The 15201-nt window shown below is 47.0% G+C and overlaps 1 protein-coding gene across 2 annotated transcripts in view; it reads left to right on the plus strand.

Annotated features, from left to right (window-relative positions):
- The window catches only part of GALNT7 (polypeptide N-acetylgalactosaminyltransferase 7), a 579585-nt gene that overhangs the window by 438580 nt on the left and 125804 nt on the right, over positions 1-15201 (plus strand). For both annotated transcript variants that reach the window (XM_086962434.1, XM_086962435.1), the window contains exon 8: positions 4552-4674. In XM_086962434.1, the coding sequence (XP_086818560.1) occupies positions 4552-4674 (123 nt within the window). The remainder of the gene's footprint in view (positions 1-4551; positions 4675-15201) is intronic.

Raw genomic sequence — 15201 nt, forward strand, 5'->3', positions numbered from 1 at the left:
CGAGTGGGAGATCCACCCGTCGGTTCTCCATCCGTACTTCCAACAGTGGGGTCATCCAGACATCGACCTCTTCGCCACAAGCGAGAACGCAAAATGCCCAAACTTCGCCGCCAGGTTCCCACACCCGCAGTCTCAGGGCAATGTGATATGGATGAACTGGTCAGGCAGATTTGCGTACGCTTTTCCGCCAGCCCCCCTCATACCTCTGGTGGCGCGCAAACTGCGACAGCACTCCGTGACACTCATCCTGGTTGCTCCAACGTGGGCACGGCAAGCTTGGTACACCACATTCCTGGAACTTTCAGTGGTGCCTCACCAACGGCTGCGCCTCACTCCCAGCCTCCTCACTCAGAGCCATGGCGACATTCAGCACCCAGATCCCCAACAGTTGAACCTTGCGATTTGGCTCCTGAGGTCATAGAGTTTGGATACCTGAACTTGCCTCCTGAGTGCATGAACATCATCAAGGAGGCAAGACGACCGACTACCAGGGCCTGCTATGAGGCCAAATGGAAGCGGTTTGTTATTTACTGCTCCAACAATAGCATTAATCCGTTGGACGCATCTACGCAAAACATCATATGTTACTTATTGCATCTGTACCAATGCAACCTGGCATACAGTTCCATCAGGATCCATCTGGCGGCCATAGCCGCTTACCTTCAAAACCGGCAGCACCTTTCCGTTTTCAGTGTACCTGCATTAAAGCCTTTTTAGAAGGACTTAAGAGAGTAATCCCTCCCAGACACCCCCCTTCGCCAGTCTGCAACTTAAATATCGTTCTCACCAGACTCATGGGGCCGCCCTTTGAGCCACTCCATTCCTGTGAAATACAGTTCCTCACCTGGAAGGTGGCCTTCCTAATAGCTATTACATCGCTGCGGAGGGTCAGTGAACTGCAAGCCCTCACAATTCAGGAACCCTACCTGCAAATCCATGCAAATAGAGTGGTGCTTCGCACCAACCCTAAATTCATGTCAAAGGTGGTTTCGCAGTTCCACCTTAACCAGAATATAGAACTGCCAGTTTTCTTTCCTAACCCAGATTCAGTGGCAGACAGAGCACTGCACACCTTGGATGTCAAAAGAGCTCTCCTGTATTACATCGACAGGACAAAAGACTTTCGAAAGACTAAACAGCTGTTTGTTGCATTCTCTCCACAACATAAAGGCAACCCTATCTCCAAGTCAGGTATAGCCAGGTGGATTGTTAAATGTATCCAGATCTGTTATCAGAAAGCTAAGCTCACATTAACAGTTCCCCCTAGAGCGCATTCCACACGCAAGATGGGGGCCTCCATGGCTTTCCTGGGTAATATTCCTCTAGAGGACATATGTAGCGCAGCCACATGGACCACCATACATACATTTACCAAACACTACTGCGTAGATGTACACTCCAAGCAGCAAGCTGCTGTAGGACAGGCTGTTCTCAGAACTCTCTTTCAGACTGCTGCAGCTGGCACGGGCACCCGCCGGTAAGGAGGACACTGCTATTTATTCTATGCACAGATATGAATTCAGCAGCCCTCATGCCTCGAATGGAATATGCTACTTACCAGTATGCATCTGTTCTTGGCATGAAGGGCTGCTGACATTCATATCGCCCGCCCTCCTCCCCGGTGCCTGTCGCAGCTGCAGCTATCAGAATCCTTTTCAGGCATGGTCATCACTTTCAGTATTACACTCCATCTCTGCCACAATGGCGAAAAACAATCTGGTGATGGAGAGGATGCCCATGCGCACTGTAGTCCAGGGGAGGAGCCACCTATCTTGTGATACTTCGAAGACTCTTCCAGGACAACAATGTGCAATCATCCGGACCCAACACTAGGCGGCGATCTATGCACAGATATGAATGTCAGCAGCCCTTCATGCCAAGAACAGATGCATACTGGTAAGTAGCATATTCCTTGTGTGCGTTGGCGTTGATTCTGTCTTGGAGGGCCGTTTTCTTAGTAGTTTTGAGGAGGAGGTGGTGTGCGGTGACGGTGGCTTCGAAGGCTATGTGGCCTTCCGGGGTTTTGTTGTCCTCCATCTCTTCTAGAGCTGTCTACAAGTGTGTCTGGACTTGTGGAGGGTGGCAGTGAACCAGCTGGTTTTCTTGGAGTGTTGCTTCCTGGGTTCTTTCATGATGGGACGCCAGCGTGTCTGAACAGTTGGAGATCCATTGGTGGAGGTTGCGTGCTGTGGCGTTGGTATCTGTGCATGTTGGCAGAGTGGTTGTGCTGAGGGAGACGGTGAGATGTTCTTTGGTGATCTTGTTGCAGCTATGGCAGGGGGTGGTAGGTGTGGTGGAGTAAGATGGGTTTGGTGAAAGCGAAATGCATGCGGTTGTGTTTGGCCCAGAGGAGTTTGGAGATGTTGCTTTAGGAGATATTTTCGGTGGCGGAGAAGACTGGGTCGAGCATGTGTCCTGCTGCTTGGTCGGAGAAGTGATGCAGTGTTCTGGTCATTGGGGTTGTCCAGGTGGAAGTTGAGGTTGAGTAGGATATAATCTGTAGATGCGAGGTCACGGGGTGCGATGAAATCAATGATGGCGTCGGTGAAGAGCGAGCGGTGCCTAGAGGTCTTTAGACGAGGGTGCCGCGGAGAGTGGTGTTGGTCTGGACTTGGAAGTGGAGATGTTCCATGGTTGTGGTAGGGTCGTCCGAGTGGGTGGTCAGGCGGATGGAGTTCTTGTGAACGATGGCGATGCATCCCCCTCCTGGTCAGTCGGTGCCGTACTTGCGAGTGATCTGCTAGCCGTCTTGGATGGCGCTGGCGGGATTCGGCCCGAGCTGGGCTTTGTCCAGGTTTCCATCAGGAAAACGATGTTGGGGGAGACGGAGTCGAGAAGGGCTCAGATTTTTATGGTATGTTTGTGGAGGAAGTGCGTTTTGAGGAGGATGCAGCTGAGCCAGGCGGGTGCACTGTGGGTTGAACGGATGGCCGGAGAGACTGGAGGGCGGTGATGGGTGAGGGTGCAGCTGCAATTTCGGCATGTGATGGGTCTTTGGGTGTCCTTCGGCGACACGTTGTGGCAGGCAGCGTGACGTCCTGTGTTGATTGCGAGGAGGATGCTGGCGTTGTATCAATGGAAGTTCCGAGAAACAGGGTCTGTGGCGCAGTCCAGGTGCAGATGGGCCCAGACCGGCTTACCTTTGGCATACTGACTGCGCAGTTGCACATTGAGCACTATTAAGTAGTGGCTAAGAGGCGGTAAATGTGGCACCTGCAGGGGGTTGGAGTCGAGCAGTGGTGGGGGAACTGCGCAAAAGAAGAGAGCGAGAGAGCTTAGCTAAAGTGAAAAAGTAAGAAAAAAAGGAGGAAAATTAGAAAAAGCAAAAAAGAGTGCAGAGACAGAGGGGGGAAAGAGGCAGAAAGCACAAGGACAGAAGGCAGACCAGCAGCAGAGCAAAGATGCTCCCCACTAGCCCGCCAAGGATGAGGCGCAGGGAGGCGCAGGGAGGCGCCTGTGGGTGGAGGAGGACCTTGAACGCCAACCAGCAAGAGTCAGTGGACCTGCAGTGGCAACAGCTACCAGCATGAGCTGCGCAGGGAGGGAAGCAGTTCAATGATCAGGTCAGTGGAATTGCTCATTACTTGGTGCAGCGACCCCCATTATGTGGTGGCTGGGAGGCAGGAAGCGGGAGCTAGGAAACGCGGCGTTGAAATGGGACGGGCCGCAAGGTTAGAGCAGCAGCAGGGGCAGTGTACAAAAGAAGAGAGTGGAGAAATAGTGAAAAAGTAAGCAGAAAAAGGGGGGAAAAACCGAGAAAAAGTCAAAAAGAATGCAGAGGGTAAAAAGAGGCAGAAAGAGTCAGAGGTAAAAAGTACAAGGACAGAAGGCAGATCAGCTACAGAGCAAACATGCTCCTCACTAGCCCACCAGGGATGAGGCGCAGGCAGGAGCCTTCGGGTGGAGGAGACCCCGAACACCAACCAGCAAGGGTTAGTGGACATGCAGGGGCAGCAGCTACCAGGCGTAGCTGCGAAGGGAGGGAAGCAGTTCACTGACGAGGTCAGTTAAGCAGACTCCGAGAGAGAGTTTTTGGACAAGTTCATAGATTCTGATTCTACCCCGTCAAAGAGTGACAAAAATGTGCAGTTCTGTGTCACACATCTTTTCAGTGAGCACATCATCATTCTAAATTGAACAGCAATTGAGAGTGTGAGGTAAACAAATGAACTCACAGATGCATAGGCTGTCTCTTTTTACAAAGCCTTCTTTTCTGTAGCATCCGTTTCAGAAATTGCAATATCAATGGCTTAACTGTCTACGTTACTTTTAAGAAACCAAGAATTCTTCAATATCAGCACTTGCTGTAGTGTAAGAAATGTGAGATGTATTATTGTTATTTTGCTATGGATGAAGCACAGGTGGAGAAAATTTTTGCAGGCGCTGTCTGGCATTACCTACAATTTAAGGACACAGTAAAGTATTCTTTTCAAAGTTATGCTTTCTAAAACGATTTAAACTTATGAACTTCTAGTGCTAAATGCTTCCTTCACAGCGTCACTTTTGTTTGCATTTAAAACGTTATTTTCCATTTTCTCTTTATCCATGTAGATTTGGCAGTGTGGTGGAAAGTTGCTCTTCACACCTTGTTCTCGTGTTGGTCACATCTACCGTCTCCACGGTTGGCAAGGAAATCCTCCTCCTGTGTATGTTGGCTCTTCACCAACTCTCAAGGTACTTTTACGTAATCTACTAAAACAGCTCTAAAAGAAGCGGTTCATTTTTCTCCCATGAGGTTATTTGCATAGATCAGCACTGTCAGAATTAACACCTTTCAAAAGTAATATTTCCAAAGTGTCAAAAAGCATAGGAAGGTAGTATGTATGCCAATCCCTTCATATCACAGACTCTTACTTCATTGCACAGTTTCTCGACGCATGTCAGATCCTTCTCCTTGGATGTTGGAGGATTTGAGGTCCTTTCGACTCCTTAGTGTCAGATTTCTGTTAAGATTGACTATGCCTGTCACAAGTTTTGAGAGTTTCTGTCTCAGGACGTTGTCCTTATTGTTTCTGAATTTGCTTAGTTGTTCCGAAACTCTGTGTGATATTCTTCTACATTTTAAACCTTAATTATACCTAATACCTAAGAGCACCAACTGCACACTCTCTGTTGTAATGAATGTGATAAATGTAAGTCAATGGGCCAAACTATGTGAAACCCCAACGCCACCCTATTTAACCTGGCTTCTCTACACTATCATAATGCAGATGGTAAGACCTTATAGTCTGCTGGACCTTTTTCAACTGCCCTACAGGGGGAAGGGTAGGTCAAAAGCACAATATTCTTCCATGTGTTTCTTTGCTGCACATTCTGATGTGTAGGGTATTCCTATACTAAGTGAACTGTCTAAAGGCTCAACAGCTTTGAATTCCTCTTTGGACTATGTTTAGTGTCTAAAGCCACAGGCCATATTAGGTCAGTGTGTCACAAGCAACATCGACCATAATTAACTAAAAATACACTCTTGTAATAGACAATGTGTCTATGAAGCTAAATCGTGTACTTGGGAAGAGGATGTGGCTTAACGGTGAGAGCGGTCGACCTCAGCAGGGACACTCCACATCCTGTGATTCTGGCAAATCACTTAATCTCCCTGTGCCTAACAAAATTAATGTGTCTGTCTGTAACACAACTGGTGCTCATGTAAAGCGCTCTGATACCCTAAGGATTGAGTTTGCGCTATATAAAATCCAATTTAAAAAAAACGTTATTCTGACTGAATGCTATTTCTGCTGACACCCGTTCGAACACTGCTACAAGGAACCATTTTGCAGGTCATGCAGGCGCTCACTCTTGTGAGAAGTAGAGCAGTTCAGGTCCCTGTCATTTTTGCCATTTCCTCCAGCCTTTGTGGGCCATTGATAGGCCAAAATCCTCTGTATCAATTGTATTGATGCTTCAGAGAGTAGTAAACGGAAATGGTGTTATGAGTTATGAGGTATTCAGGCCTTAGAGCAAAGCTGTTAGTTGGAGTAATCGCAGACTACAAATTCTTCTTTATAAGTAAGTTGTCAACCTGCTACAAAACGTGTTATGCCATTTTCCACTTGGTGTTGAATAAGAGTTGTTATAGTTTCGCCTGTTCTACCTACGGAAACAGGGACCATTCCTCCTGTGCGTAGGGATGTTGTAAGGTATCTTTTCAATGTGAAATGGAAAGATTTTCTTAGTCCAGGTAGGACTGAAAAGTAGCCCTTTTACTTTTTAGGTCGAGCCTGGGCAGCTCATGCGCTGCTCTGCCGCATGCTCTATTGGAATATGGAATAGAAACCCTGCCCCCACTCTCTGCCCATATTTGTCATTGGCTTGTGTTATTGCCCTTCGTAAATGCTGACTTCTGATTTGTTATTAGGCTTGTTAGTCCCTCCTTAGTTCCGCCTTGTCTTTATTTATAACCTCCCATGAGGACTGGCCTTTTTAGGTCGAGCGTAGCGATGGACCTCTTGTATACTTTAGTATACCTATATGCTTACTGAATATGTGGACACGAGCAGGACGCGCGCATTTTCCGTCTCGGATTTGGCATTGTGAGCGCGCGTTTGCTGCTGGCATGAGCTGTGAGCGTGTACGGCTGCGTCAGCAGCGTCTGTTCTCGCGCTCCTGCTTTCACTTTTGCGACGCCACATGAGCCTCTCGCAGGCACCGTCACTGCCGCCGACCTCTCCCCTACAGTGCTTGTTTTATACTTATATATGTTTGAGGAACGGGAGTCTGACGTGCCAGAGTTACATAATTTTAATCAGACAGCAGCGTGGACAGCATCAGTGTCTGGCGGTGCTCCACCTCAGGTAATTTGAGCGGCTGCAGGATTCGGAACATTATCCCCCTGTCTTTCACGCGGCCGCCTGTACTTCATGAAATGTAGCCGCCTACTTGCATAATGAGGGGACAGGGGCGCATAGGTGCGGATTAGACCTCAGTCAGTACGCAAGAATGTCGCTGTAAATGAAAAAGAAAAACCCGGGTCAGGGTTCAGACGTACTTAATCTGAAATGAATTCTGTTCGATTTGGAGCCCAAGGTCAGTGACCAGGAAGGATTAGAGCGTAGATGTTCCGTGCGGAGCACAACGCAGAAAGTCAAAGCCCACTTCAACAGAATCCCAGGTTGTTAGACGAGAGGTTAATTGTTTTTCACGTGCTGCGCCGGCACCGGGGCAAACAGAGGGGAAAAATGTCATGTTTTTTGAATGGAAGACACAACCTGAGTTGGCGAACCGACTGCCATCTGGCTCTGCACCTCCAGCTGGCGAAGAGAGATAATTATATTCATGTATTTGTTTGCAACTGGGGTTCATCTCTCTTCAATTAAAGGCAATATGTTGTCGGCCATCATTCTCTATTTGATGTCAGCTTGAAAGTCGCGGCTGTCCCAGACTCTCCACTGTCACTCGACATCTGGCGCGCGGAAGCGTTCTGCCTCGTGGAGCTGCCACCCCGAGCGTCCTCCCTGAGCAGTAACTACAGCCGCCGCGCAGGGCCACCGGCTAGGTCTGCTCGTGCTCGGGCAGCGGCCTCAGGGAGGTTAGGTGTGGGGCTGAGCACCGTGCCCCATTGCTTAAAATCATGATGTAATAATACCTGGGAGACTGCAAGAACTGTACGCAAACCTGTCTATATTTTCCGTATTATAGACTAGTAGTGATATCTATTCACGTGCAATAAGGACAAGCATTGGCAAAGCCAGTAGGTCTTGCCTAGGCGAGTGCCAATGGCTATGTATATATCTTTTAGCCAGGTTTTACAGCAGCATGGATGCTGTTCAGCACCGTAGCAGCCTCTGGAGGGAGTGCTGCCAGGTGGTGACGCAGGGCGGGAGAGGGGCAGGGTGGGGGGTAGTAAAGCTACCACCCACCCTGCTCTTCCCCCGCCCTGCGTCACCGCTCGGCAGCACATCAGTGGTAAGAGAAGGATTTGGGCTGGTTGTTTACTTGTTCGCAAAGTGGAAAAAGCTCACAACAGGCATGTGGGGCTTTGCTGTTTTGTGCATTTAATCATCACTGTTTCTGCTTCCTTCTTGCTCAGTGGTGCTGTTAATCTCTGCTTCCTACTAAATTTCTGTGGCCGAACTCTGCCCGGTAAACCCACTCATATTATACACCAGGGTGAACTCTTCACTGCAAATTAGGATATGAGGTGAAATTTTACAATGCCAATTTATAAATAGACCAGGCTTCTTTTTCAGAGGGTTGTTAGTTCCTCATCATCTCAGCCAATGACATTACAAATGCATTCCCTTGTTTGCATATGTTGCACCCTGCCTTTAGGGCTCAGGAAGCCTGCTATTGAGGTGACTTACACACATGTCCAGGGAAGGTGGTGGCTTTGCAATTGCTTGCAGTGGCAGAGTCGGTCTAGCAATGCAAACCTGCTCTACCTATCTCCGTGGTGGACTGGGGGACTTGTTTTAGTCCACCCCACCAGGGTGGCACAATCAGTTCTGCAAACCCTGGGGTATCCTATTAACTTACTTTCCTTGGGTACCATGATACCATTTAGTAGGAAGTTACAGGTAAGTTAGTCATTTCCAATTGGGTACATTCAATTAGATATACACTTTAAGGTCAAGGCCCTAGCATAGAGGTCTGGTTAGCAGGCCTCAGTGGACTCTCAGAGTCAAAAAACGCCAGTATCATCAGTCAAATAAATTGGGGAATGACCATACAAAAACAATGCAATGTATTTCCTTACACTAAGCACATATGCTTATTTTTAGTTGTGTTATTTTAACTACTTTATTTTCCCCAGTATCTAACTTCAAGAAGGGAAGCCTTCCTGTGTGGTGCGGGGCTGCTGGCCTTCGGTTTGAGATCTTTTGTCCCTCCATTGTTTATAGGCTCTGTTTGCCGGCACCTTAGCCACACCCACTTGGAAGGCGGGCTATTTAGGAAATAGCCAGTGTGCTGATGCCCAGCGGGTGTGCCAAAGGTGAGCCCGTCCGCACCCAGATGGCGCCAGGGGCCAGAACCCCTGCTCGGACGGGTCCCTCATTTAGACATTACTCCTGTGAAGAACTCCAGAGTTGGTGGCGGAGTTAGCTTCCGAGTGTTGCCATGTTTTGGACATCGCCGGAGGAATCTCTGGATGTCGAACTGCAAGTTCATGCTAATCAAGCAGCTCAGGCCCATTCTCCAAGCGAGCAGGTAATACCTAGTGGGCCTAAGGCTGAGTGTCTTGTCTTAAACTGCCGGTCCTTGGCCAAACATAAGACTGATATTTTTGACCTACTTAGGGATTTTAGCCCAGACGTGCTATTTTTAATGGAAACATGGCTATCAGATAGTTCCGGCCTGCTATCTTTAGCACAATTCCTGAGGGCTATGCACTTGTTAGAAAGGATTGCTCCCCCATAGAGGTGAGGATATTGCAATTATGTTAAAATATTATATTAGTTGTTCGTTTACAGACACATAGTTGAAAGATTCTGAGGCCTCCTTTTTTTACCTTGGCATTCTCTAGTACATGCTGGATGGCTGGCAGCTTTACCAGCCCCCTGGCCCTGCTACAAATTTTGCTTTTTCATTATCTGACTGTCTGCCCTCTTATGCTTTACTCTATAATGACCTGGTGGTATAGGCGATCTGTACTTCTATTATGAGGACACCAGCTGCAGTCTCTCTCATGAAAGATCTCGATTTTCATTAACTGTCACAGCGGATCACCAGATCGACACCTATTTTAGGCATCTGCTTGACCTTGTCTTTTCCAACTAACAGGCCTTGTCTGTTGGAACTCCTCTTCCCATTCCGTGGTCGGATCATTATTTGGTCCCCTTTCAATTAGGGCTCACCAGAGCACTCACGACACACAGGACTGGCGGAAACTATGAGAACAAAAAGTGGGCTAAGGTTACCCCAGAGTCTTTAAAGGAGGCATTACAGTCCAATATGCTTCAGATTGGCAAGGATAGTGAATCAGCCAGCTAGCTCTTGGAGAATTGGATAACGGGAGCCCTCGATAGGGTTGCCCCATTAAAAGATTTTGTAGCACGAAGAACCAAGCCATCTGAGGAATGGTTTAATGCCAAGCTCTTATCTGTAAACAAATCCTGTAAACAACTGGAACGCACTTGGCGCAAAGTTAAGAGCATTAGCAGTAAACAGGACTATCATGCTGCACAGAGAATTTACCATTAAAGCATTCTCACCGCCAGGGGGATCTTCAACACTGATAAAATTATTTCTGCTCACAACTCCTTAAGGAAACTATTATCCAGTGTCAAATCCCTGACATCGTTAGATCGGGTCGCCGTACAGGCTACCCCTTCTCGAGAGAGTTGTAATTCCATTGCCCAACTCTTCCATGACAAGGTGTCTGGTATTTATTAGCAATTTCTAGAATCTGTGAGGGAATCTGGCAGCCAGGAAGCCTTGGGGGAAGACCCAGTCACTACTGATGGCCTTTCCAGTTCATCTGCCCCTCCCCGGAAGAACTACGGGTGCTAGCCACCAGGATTAAATCAGGTTCCCCCAAGGACCATGCGTCTCCTAAGATCCTGAAATTAGCCATAGAATCCATTTCGCCTGGAGTGAGTAACCTTCTTAACATCTCTTTGGCTTCCGGTACATTGCCCAAACGCTGGAAGCATGCCATTTTCAAGTCTCTCCTTAAAAAACCCTCCCTATACCCTGCCATACTTGAAAACCACAGACCCATCTCTCTTCTCCCGTTCTTCGCCAAACTTGCGTAAAAACATGTCAGTGCTCAACTGGCTCATTTTATTGAAGCCAACAACTTGTTGCTTGAGTCTCAATCTGGTTTCTGCACTCAATACAGCACCGAATCTGCACTGTTATTGGCCTCAGAATCCCAGATCGTTGTCAGATAAAGGACACACCACCGCCTTGATCATGTTGGATCTAAGTGCGGCATTTGACTCTGCTTCTCACAGTTTGCTGTTACAAAGGCTTCACAGCTGTGGGGAGTGTTACTTGGCTGTTAAGTGGCTGACCTCCTTTCTTCAAGGTCGTACCTTTCAGGTAGTGCAGACCCCTCATGCCTCAGAAGTCTTTCCCCAGGCGATACCCCAGGCATCTACGCCAAGCCCTACTTTATTCAAGATCTATATGCCCCCCCCCCCCTGGCAGATACAATGTCTCCATGGTGTCTTATGCCGATGACATACAATTGATTATCACTCTTGTCCAGGATGAGGGAGAACCTGTAGCGCGTTTCAAATCCTGTATAGTAGAACTGGCCGAATGGATGAGTTCCAGCTGCCTAAAACTGAACGATAACAGAAATGAGGTTGGCATGGCGGCCGCAGACACTAGGCTCCTTCCCAAGCCTAAAGTAAAGAACCTCAGAATATGGTTTGATGCACGTCATTCCTTTGACGACCCCATTTTCTGCTTGGCTGAGAAATGTTTTTTCCATACTAAAAATGATGGCAAAAGTTTCCAATCTGCTTCTCTTGTCTGAGACGAAGGTGGTTACACATGCTCTCTAGTCTTGAGATTGGATTATTGCAACAGCCTGTATATTGGACTGTCAAAAAACTGAATCCAGAAGTTGAAAAGTGTGCCAAACGCAGCTGCCCGCCTTCTTTTAAATCTTCCAAGATGAGCACACATGTCCCCAACTTTGGCAGAACTTCATTGGCTTCCTCTGGAGTAGCATATTAGCTTCCAGGCTGTGTGCTTATGTCTCAAAATCCTTAACAACAGACGACCTTGCTAATTGCGCAAGCTGGTAAAACCATATTTACTGCACGCGCGGTTATTCCGAGGGCTAGGAAAGACCTGATGGGCAGCTGTTCTTTTGGTGTATGTGCCGCCAGGTTATGAAATACTCTCCCCTTGCACTTAATATTAGAACCGACTGAGGCCATTTTTAGGAAAGTCATCTCTCCTAGTGGTTTGGAACTAGATCCTATTTGGTCTCGCGCCCTCCTTTTCCTCATTTTGCAGACTGGGTCACCTCCTGATCTTTCCTACTTCTGTCAGGATAGCAATCCTAGTGGTGGGACTAAAGAGTAATTTGTGCGCTTTAGAAAACCGTTAACATAACATAACATTCCAGTCTAAGAATTTAAAAAATATATTGCTATCCTTATTGCTCCAGAAGGTACATCACAGTTTGCTATGCCAGTTTGAATTTGGTTGTACCCAGATATGTGAAGTGTACATTTTTATGGCAGCAACCCCAAAACCCAGGTTTTATGCAAAATTTCCAAATCAGATCCACTTTGCCCCCAATAAGTATGTAAGCCACTTTTCTCATTGTAAAGCCTGTTAGCCTCTTGTTAAATTCTTCCTTTATTTCTGCCTGTCCTATTGGAATGAAGTACATTGCCGTAAAGATTTAACAAGCCTGACTTTCACTCCCACTTTGTGTTTCATCTTTAGTGCTGTCTGTGGTCTGTTGAGTCTGTAACAGACGTCATTTGCTAACATCAAACAACTAAGGCAGCCAAAAAGGGAGCAATGACTGCCTTAGCCACTACTGTAATAAACAAAAGCCAGTTGTTGGCCACTCAAAGATTACAATTATTCATAGGAAGGATTCTACTTTTGTGCAATTCCCAATGGACAGACGTGTGTTAAGTCACAGGCAAGGCCTTCACTAAATACTTAAGTATTGCTTAGATTCTTGAACGGCCCAGAAATTAGACCCAGCCCCCCACACTGGCAAGAGCGATGATCATAATTAGGTAGGAGGAGAAATTATTCCTTTCTCATTCTGCAATTATCCTTCAAACGTTTGACCAAACAGCAGCTGGAAAGCTTCAAAATATTTCAAAGCAAACAACCCTGAACGTGCTTGGGAATTATGAGCATAGAGGGCCAGGATACATTTAGAGGTAGTGAAGTAGTATGAATCAAGCAAAAGGATATAGAGTTTCAGGAGGCGTTACACACACTGCAACAAGAGGCTTTTAGGCAGGTAAGATGATCCACAGGCCAGTTTGATAATTAACCTGGCTACCAGCAGATGGTAGGAAGAATGCCCAAATACAAGAAAGAACCACATGGAATCCCAAATTACCAGTTATTGTATATTCATGATGGAAACCTCTGTAAATTAGCAAAGATTACAAAGTCTACTGACGCAGACCTGAAAAAGCGAAAAGATTACCAAAGCCAAGTGACCATAGACACCAAACACATCATTAGCCATGATTATTGTTATAAGTGTTTCTGATGGCTAATTTTAACCAAAGATTCATCACATTTAGAATATCCCAAAGTCTGAGATTAGATCGGGAGGATTTCCACATCTGTGCTCCCGCCTGCCAGCAGGTGTTATTGTGCGACTTTGCATAAAAGCGACACCCCTACATACTGATGTCAATGCCTTTCTATATGTGCATTTTAATGTGGATCTAGAGCTCTGCTCCCAACTTTTGTAATTCTTACAACAGCTCCAACAACTTGTAAATAGTGTGCTAGGGAATCATGGCATCTTCGGAAAGTACCCGCTTCAAAATGCTGAGACAACAGGAAGCAGATGTCTGTAGCAATCTGCACGAGGTAGGCCTTTGAGGCCTGGGCTCCAGTCATGAATTTTCGTGCAACACCTGCGTCCTTATGCAGCCAAAGACGATCCAGGAGCAGGAGGCAAAGGTTTATATTGGAGAACACAGGAAGGCATTGCAATCGAAGCTCAGGTCCTGCTCCGGCCCTAAGTCTCGGGCCCAGTCCCATTCACAAGGCCATTCCTGTAAACAATCCAATTCTTGCTCAAAGTTTTCAGATTATTCGAAGTCCAAAGAAAAATACAAAAAGATGAAGCAAGACTCAACACCATCCCACCACTCTAAGTCAAAAGAGAAGCTGCAAGGGCATCAAGGTAAACATCACGCTCCTTAAAAATCCTTGGTTCTGGTCATGGGCCATCATCAACCCCCTCAGCAGATACCGGCATTCAGTGAGGCCATGCTGTATTTCTTTGTGTAATTCCAGTCCCCTCTGGCTTGCCTTCGGGCCTCATGGAGCTGCAGTGGCCTCTAGTCGGATTGCTGCTGGCTGGTCTTCCCACAATGCTGTGTGTCTCATTGGGACTTGATACCGGACCCTAACTGACTCCAGTACACACTACCAATCCAGTTCCCTCACCAAGGTGCGGATTTTGACTCCAATGAGGATGATGGATAACACGGTGTTGGACCCAAACTGACAGACCAAGCTCAACTAATGTCACACTATGAGATAAAAAATGCAAGGCTGGTCATTATACAGCCTAACTCAAACCTGGTGCTCCTAACGCTAAATTATGTGCATTTGTAAAGCACAATATCACCCACAAGGGTATAGTGGCGCTGAGCAGGTGTGTGTGCCTGGCCGTGCTTAGGGTTTATTGGTCAATTGAAAAACCTGGTTTAGAGCATCTTGTGGAATTTAAAAGGAGTGAAGGAGGCTCTGATGTGAAGTGGAATGCCGTTCCACACTTTAGGAGCGATGTAAGCATACGCTTGTCCACTTGATCTAGCTCTCTGTATGTGTGGGATGCGTGCAAGTAAGAGTCCTGTGGAGTGAAGGTGTCTGGATGGTTTTGGAATTAAATGTGCATGTTAGGTAGGTGGGATCTGAGTTGTGTAATGCCTTGAATGTGTGTGTGAGGAGTTTGAATTGAGCGTGTTACTGTATCAGTAGCCTGTGGAGCTTCCTGACGTGTGGTGTGATGTGAGGTTTGTGTGGGAGGGTGAGAACGAGTTCTGAATGGTTTGTAGTCTTATAGAGGGTTTTCCCATAGTCCAATTTGCTGTTGACTGAGGCATGAGTGACAGTTTTCCTAGTGTTGCTTGGGAGCCATTTGAAGATTTTCCTTTGCATTTTCAGGGTGTGGAAGCAAGATTCAATGATAGCATTGACTTGTGTGGTCATGTCCAGTTTGCTGTCGATGATTACTTTGAAGTTCCTGTATTGGGCTCTGTGGGTAGGCGTGGGTCTGAATTCGGACCACCACCAGTTGGAGTTTAGTTTGCCAGAGATCACTATTTCTGTTTTATCAGTGCTGAGTGTGGAAATTGGCTTTCATTCAAGTAGCAACTTCGGTATGCTGGCGGGGAACTTGTTTCTTGTGTTGAGGGGGAGACGGTCCTTGTCAGAGACTCAGAGTATGAGTTGTGTGTCATCGGCGTAGTAGAGGGAGTTGATGTTGTATGTGCAGATGATGTTGGCCAGAGGTATCATGTATGTTTCGAAGAGAGTGGAGCTGAATGATGAACCTTGAGGCACTCCGCAGATGAGTTTGCGGGC

This window comes from Lissotriton vulgaris, chromosome 3_1 (assembly GCF_964263255.1).
Source record: "Lissotriton vulgaris chromosome 3_1, aLisVul1.2, whole genome shotgun sequence".
NCBI lineage: Eukaryota > Metazoa > Chordata > Amphibia > Caudata > Salamandridae > Lissotriton > Lissotriton vulgaris.